We start from the raw sequence: 7,508 nt of genomic DNA, 5'->3' as shown, positions 1-7,508 counted from the left end.
TTCAACGCTGCGGGACAGGTGTTGCACCAACAGGTGTTCAACGCTGCAGGAGTGCGCGCAGCCTGTTTGAGTCTCCCTCTGTTTCTGCTGCTTTAGTTCCTGAAATCAAACATTAACACTGAAATGTGTAAACTTATATGTATATAAATATGTATATGAGATTATTTTGTTTCCTGTTCTTAAGACATACCAGCTGTTTCAAGCCAGTTGTTCAAACTGTTCCAAAGATGTAAGGAAATATTAACAGGAATAAAGTACGTTTGTGTGTCACCAAGACATTTGTCGCTTGTCGCAAGTTGAGTTTTCTTCTGTTTTTACAACAGGAAGTTAAGATCCAAGATCGGCAGCTCTTGCTGGGATCAGGCTTCCCAGCTCCATCAGTGATCCCCATCTTGTTTGAGGAAACGTTCTACAATGACCAGGAACAGCGGTACAGTATTCTTTGCATCTCCAGGCCTGTGGAGTTTGAATCCAGACTGGCCGAGGTCAGCCCACTTCCTCCTTACTGCCTGAGGAGTCTGGAGGATGTGATGGAGTTCCTGGGTCGTCCTGTCCAGAAACTGGACAAGTTCGTTCATGGCTTCTGTGAAGCTTTCAAGGAACATGAGAGGAAGGGACTTCGCCACCACATAGTATGAAAAACTAAATCCTAATAGTTCAGGTTTTTCTTTGTTTGGTCACTCCTTTGGTTTAAATATCTGATAAGTACATTGTCTCTTCATGTTCTATTTTTAGGACACTGTGAATGGTCTTTACACTAAATGTCTTCAATGTCTGCTGAGAGACTCCCGCCTGGTAAGTAGACCCCAACCTGGTGGAGAAGCTGTCAATCTATCTGCTATAAGCTGCTATACGTAACTGACTAGATTAGTCATGTTTTAAAGATAAATATAGCAGAGTATCATCAGTATAACATGAAAATATCACCCATGATGTCTAATAATTTTACCTAATGGAAGCATATAGAGAGTATTTATCCAAGTACTACACTGGTGTTAATACAGCATGAAGCCTGAGGAACTTCATGACTAAATTAAGTGTATTCATTATTAATATAAACAAACTGGAATCTTTCAGATAAATATGTTTTAAACTATTTTAAAGCAGTTTCCAGTAATTCCAAATTGACTCTTGAAAAATAGTTTGGTTGTGACCACAAAGTTTTGTTTTCTCTCGTCGCACCAGTTAACTTTATTCCACTTCATCTTTGTGTAGTTTTGTATATTTATTGGCTGTTGCTGTTAAAGATGGGCAGTAATGTGGATTATTGCCTTTGCGTTTATTTGTCTGAAACTTTTAGAAAGTAACATTAGGTGTACATCCACAACGGGTTAACTGCTAAAGTCAAGATGGCCACCGCAGCTTATCAATCTTAGCCAACACCAAAACTGTTACGACAGCTGTTTTTACAAATATTGAACTAAATCTAGTGTCTGAGCAGCGTCCTGTACTCCAGTGGTCCCACTCCTTTTTTATTATATTCCTGTTGAAAGACTGATGCATTGGATACATGGATTGTTCAGTTAAAAAAAAACTTGTAATTTTTATGATTTATGAATTTAACAGCAGATGTTGCGGGAAATGGATGATGTTATGATGTACAAGTTGACGAGGGTTTGCAAGAATAATGATGTCAATACACTAATGCCCAATCAATCATTTAAATAATTTATGTGGCTTTGACCATACGGCAGTGAACTACAGTAGTCCACGTGAATCTCAGACACCCCACTGTGGGTGGGGATCTTGTGTTGGTAATGGGATAAATGTTGCATCTGCCCTGTGGCCACAAAACTAACGTTGAGCATGAAAAGCAACAGCCTGCAAATTTCTTTTTGCCTCATTCCGAAATCACAATTTATGAAAAAAATGTTGCTCAATATTTATAATGTTTGGAGATAATCGGGCCATTTCTATAGATTGCTGTGTTATAGTTTGTTGATGGGTGTATAATGTGCTGTACATGGTATACTCTTGTTTTCTTCAGTGCTTCTGCTTTTGCACCAACAGAAAAACCATCCTCCCACCTTAACCTTGCATCCCTGCATATGCCTATATATACAAGGGCATGCACGTTAATTGATGGTTGAACTAGTCGGCAATACACTTCAAGTGTTTTTGAGGTGTTTCACGTAATTTTTTCTTCTGATTTAGTCATAACATGTTTGGCATGCACGTTTCTCTCTCCTGATCATTTATTATCACAAACATGTAGATTAAACACAGACTGAAATGCTAAGTTGTATCAGTTTGGTATCAAAAAGAGAAAGTAATAAACTTCCTCTTGGAGTATTTGGTACAAACTGTATTGAAAATGTACCTGTCATAAATTACTCTATTGAATGGAGACGTACTTGTATTTGTGAGTTAGGCAACTCTAAGTGTGGCAAAAGAAAGAAAAGGATGAAACACGAAGCTGGAGGACATGTCTGTAAAGAAGATACATACGTATAGAAGATATACTGTATATACCAGTAGTATCTATTTATATCAGGATGACATCCTCAGTGTTATCAAAGTAATAAGGAGCAAAGGTCAGACAGCTGGTTTTGAAGAAATGTGGTATGTATCATAATTAATGTAATTCACCTTTTGATTATTGGAATAACACAGAAAGACACACGTGCCAAAAAAATAAAAAACACTTGTCAAATTACGAAGAGGAGCAGTACTTTAATCAAAAGCCGTCTCGGGTCATCAGATGTGTCAACAGTCTACGCCTGGAGCTCTGTCAACAGAGCTCGTGGATGGGTGACAGAGGTCGTGTTTCCTGTTTCTTCAGAAACGTAGGTGACACAGGCCTCCTTGTGAAACCGAATGTGAGTCCAAAGCCATCTGGTGCTGTAGAAGCATATTGCACATCTCCTTGAAGTCCAACAATCAGAGCAGTTAAGGACTGGTGTTTTCCATAAATACATGTCACTTTAGTTTGAATGAATGTGTTTGTTGGTTCTTGCTCATTTTCATTCCTTTAATTCCATAAACTCCGCTTCATTGTGAAAAGTAGTTCTGGTATTTGCAATGAAACTTCCACCCTGACCTATTGCCCAGATTTTTGTGTACCGGTATAACCATTTTGCACATGTGCCAAACATCTTGACAACTTATGCACCAATAAAGTCTGGCACCCGTCCTTGAACAAATCCTTCAGATTGGGAACGGTTTCAGGTGATGAGCATTCTTCATCTTTATGTTTCTCTGCATGTGTTTACAGAAACCTGTGGTAAGGCAGGAGCTTCAGATGACTCTTCTCAAACAGGCAGTGGAGGTATCTTCTTTTAAATCAACTTCTTTCTCCAGTTCCAGTAAAGAACTATGTCTATAGGTTTAAGTGCAGGATGGTTCCCTGCTCCCACCTACTTCGCCATGAATACTGTGCCTTTAAAAGTACTCACCCTTAGTTGTTTTATTCTTTTTTAATTGCTATTTGAAAGTATGGACAGTTATGTCAATATTACTTGGCCACAAAGAACATGTGAAATCATTTTTCTACAGAGTTACACCAAAGTTTACAGTCAATCTAGGTTCTTACCTTCATTTATGGTCATGAGCTCTCGGTAGTGACTGAAAGAACGAATTTGCAGGCACACACGGTCGAAATGAGTTTTATCTGCTGGGAAGCTGGACTCTCCCTTAGAGATAGGGTAAGAATTTCAGTTATCAGGAGAGACTCGGAGTAGAACCGTGCTCCTCCACATCCAGAGTAGCTATTTGAGGTGGTTCACCATCTGGTAAGAACGCAACCCTGAAGGCATCCCTAGAGGTGCTTTGGGTATGTCCGACCAGGAAGAGACTCTTTGGAAGACCCAGCACATGCTGGAAAGAAGTCTATAGCTGCTTTGTCATTGAGAAGTGCAACTTGACTCGGTTCTCGTCAGTTCTTCTCGGGTGTAGGTGATTTGCCACCGTGACTTGTTTCCCCACTCTGTGGGCAGGATCATCAAAGCAAAGTGGGAGGTATCATAACCAGTCATTGTGTTGGAGCCACTCCACAAAAACAACACACTGAACACGATCAGAGAGGAGGAGATGGAGGTTCAGATGTAGTTTGCAGTTTTGCTGGGCCGGTCATCAAGTGACGTAGCTCCACTGGTCAGTCAACGGCTGCGGTCTGCTTACATCAAAATTATCACCTCGGAACAGTTTGCTTGGAACCAAAACAAGGTGGTCCCATAAACTGGGCTGAGTAGGTACCGGCAGTGGGCAGGCCCTTAACTGGTGCAGTGTGGTATGGAACCATTGACAGTTGAGACAGTGGCAAAGCGCCATATTCCTCTTGACTGGAATGGGAATGCGTTGGAGTCCTCCCAGTGGAGATGGCTGGGTAAAGAGATGGTCTGAGTCTCCCTGCTCAAGCTGCTGCCCTGCGACCCGACTCCAGAACAAGCAGAAGATAATGGAAGAATGTAATGTAATAATGTTTAAATGTAGCGTAAATATTTTCCCGTCTTTAAAGGGACTAGTCAAGGGACGGATACTAAAGTATTTGTAAGACCCTAAACATCCCCAGAAATTCTGTTCCATCCATCAACAAGAAGTGGAAGCAATAAGAGAGAACCACAATCTCTCCCATCTGACCTTCTGAAGCTTCGGACTCCTTCAAAATGGTCACTAGTGTCTTGGTGGCCTCTTTAACTTCGGTGTTCTCCTTCTTGTCACCCAGTTTGTGTGGGCGACTTGGTAGTACGCAGGTTCCTTTTTGAACTTTTTTTGTAGAAAAAAATCACATTTCTATTGACCACAATTGATTTATTACTGCGAGCATGGTGGCACAGTTGGTAGAGCTGTTGCCTCACAGCGAGAAGGTCGCTGGATCAAATCCCGGCTGGGGGCCTTTCTGGGTGGAGTTTACATGTTCTCTTAGTGCTGCGTGGGTTTTCTCCTGGTACTCCAGTTTCCTCCCACAGACCAAAAACATGTTAGACTGACTGGTGACTCTAAACTGTCTCTAGGTGAGAGAGAGAGAGAATGGTTGTTTGTCCCTGTGTGTCTTTGTGATGGACAGGAGACCTGTCCAGGTGTCCCCCTCCTTTTGCACAGTGACTGCTGGATAGGGACACCAGTGACCCCCTGCAACCCAAAAAGGAAGAAATGGGTAAAAGTTGATGGACTGACTGATTGATTGATTGAGTGATTGATTGATGTCAGCAATAAAAAATAAAACATCTAAGAGGGTGAATACGTTTATAGGCACTGTAAACAACCAATGTATGGGTCAATCACAGAACAGTACTCAGGTCTGGTACATTTCAGCTACTTGTAGGTTGTACTGACATTGAGTTCTATCCTAAAATCAAGATTTTTTTTTTGTATAAAAAATACATGGCCCTTGTTCTTTACACTAAGTTTTGTATTATGCACCTAAATAGCACTTTGCTAATTTTTTTAAGAAGGACCTATTTGTGCACAGTTTTGTCTTCTGTTGAAGTCTAATAAGAATGTGCATAAATTATAACGTGTCTAGATATGTCTCTACATTGCCTTTTCTATGTTTGTATTTCAGATCTATGTTTATCATGGTATTCATGATTTAATCTTTAACCTTGTGGGAGCTCTTGAAGCCAGCAACGTAAGTGTGTGCTCTGATTCCTTACCTGCATGAACGATTCGTTTCTCGTGCACAGAACTGTAATTACTCTGCCACTCAAACTGTTGTCTTCTTCAAATAAAACCAACAATTTTACTGATAAAACTTTTGAACAGTGATATCATAAAGTCCAATTTTGTTGTTGCTTGCTCAGAAGGTGTTGTAGTCCTGGGCCAACCTGAACCAACCGATGTAACAAACATTCCCAGGATTTATTCTGAGAGGAACACGGTGATTTTTGTCCCCTGTTGAGGAGCAAAGAAGGGGAATTGTAAAAACACTCCGTCTGTCTGTTCATCTTGTGATCATAACTTGTAAGATAACGGAGGCACTGACTTCCATTTTGATGTGTGACTACATCTAGAGGAAAGAAAGTTTCCATCCATCCATCCATCATCTTTTACCCGCTTCTTCCATTTTGGGTCACGGGGGTCGCCGGTGCCCATGTCCAGCAATCACTGTGCGAGGGGCGGGGGACACCCTGGACAGGTCACAAGTCCATCACAGGGAAAGAAAGTTTCCTCAGAAATTAAGTTGCCATGTCAAAATCCAAGACGACTGTCGCCATAAATGTCCGTCCATGTTTTGAGCATGTTGGCTCAAAAAAAGAGCGGTATCGACGTACATGCTGGTGCGTCGTGCGTCTAGACATAAGAAAAGGTTCCTTTTGGAAACTGGGATGCCATGTCCAAATCCAAGATGGCCACCATACAGACATCCCTATGAACGAACACTTTTTTCCAAGCTTCTTCTCCAGGTTGAACTTTAAGTCCACTTCCTGTTTCTTCTCAGAGCTCGTCTCTGTCTCCCTGTTGATTGTCTTACAAGCTTGTCAACATTTAGTCCTCGAAATATGAAAGGGCTTTTTACTGGGGCGTGGTAAAGTTTGCCGCTCTACAAAGAAACCAGGAAACACTTTGAGCAGGAACATTTGTATTTTTCCAAATGCAGCACACACATTGTCAGAGCGTGGCTGGCCCCACGTTGACCCACCTGATCTTATACGAGCTACACAGAACATATATTTTTATAAACACTGACTAATTTAAATAAAATTTACGTAGAAAAGTAATGTTTTTTGTTTACTTGCTTGCAGCTAAGCTAGCTGACAGCAGATGGAACTTTGTCTAAAGTTCTGAATTTTAGCTCAATATCTGTGAACTTGACTGTTTGCTAAGATTGATTCGTGGTGGTGGCCATCTTGAATTGTAGTACTCCAAAGGGGAATCGGTTGTAGATGACCAATGATTACGCAATCACAAACATCATCGCCTAACCTTTAGTGGTCCACTGACCCAGATGAAGCCGTAATCAGGATTAATCTTTAGGTTATGCTTAAAGAAGCTTCTTGGTGTGGCTCTTCCTCCTGCTGCTTGTTGTAAGAAGACAAAGAACATGGTTTTATAAAATGAAGGATCATGGGTGAAGGCTCCCATGTGTCTCAGCCCAAGGCTAATCAATCCAGTTCAAGATGGCCACCACAGCTAAGTGACATTAGCCATACATTTGGATCTATAACTCAATTTTACAGATATTGAGCTAAAATTAGATGTGGTAGTAGCTGAGTCGTTCCCAAACACAAACTGAGTGTGACATCATGCAGTATCACATAAGGCCATTTTCAACGTTCGACTAAAACGGCTCCATCGTTTCCCGACTTAAAATGATCTCGGTCTAAAACTCTGGCGTTAAATGTGGAGGGCGATACGCGTTCCTTCCAAGGACACGAGGACGTTAATTAGAAAAAATAGATTAGATGTTTACGATGTCAGAGCGTTTGTCTTTTTCACACAAATTAAGGCATCTGAAGAAACATCCTCCAAAAGTGGTTTCTGTATATTTTTTCCTGATCGTCAAAACGAGTGAGGTGCAGTGGCGCCTCGGCTGCAGCGGCGCCTCGGCTGCAGCGGCGCCTCGGCTG

The 7,508-nt window shown here is 41.4% G+C and overlaps 1 protein-coding gene across 1 annotated transcript in view; it reads left to right on the top strand.

Annotated features, from left to right (window-relative positions):
- Positions 1–7,508, top strand: part of ankrd27 (ankyrin repeat domain 27 (VPS9 domain)) — a 31,293-nt gene that overhangs the window by 8,691 nt on the left and 15,094 nt on the right. Inside the window, 4 exon segments of the mRNA XM_037682515.1 lie at positions 324–632; positions 736–795; positions 3,215–3,268; positions 5,504–5,569. Coding sequence (XP_037538443.1) covers positions 324–632; positions 736–795; positions 3,215–3,268; positions 5,504–5,569 — 489 coding nt within the window.

Source organism: Nematolebias whitei, chromosome 10 (genome assembly GCF_014905685.2).
Source record: "Nematolebias whitei isolate Nwh7 chromosome 10, NemWhi1, whole genome shotgun sequence".
Classification (NCBI taxonomy): domain Eukaryota; kingdom Metazoa; phylum Chordata; class Actinopteri; order Cyprinodontiformes; family Rivulidae; genus Nematolebias; species Nematolebias whitei.
Note: the sequence above shows the minus strand (reverse complement) of the source record. Positions and strands in the feature narration are given on the sequence as shown.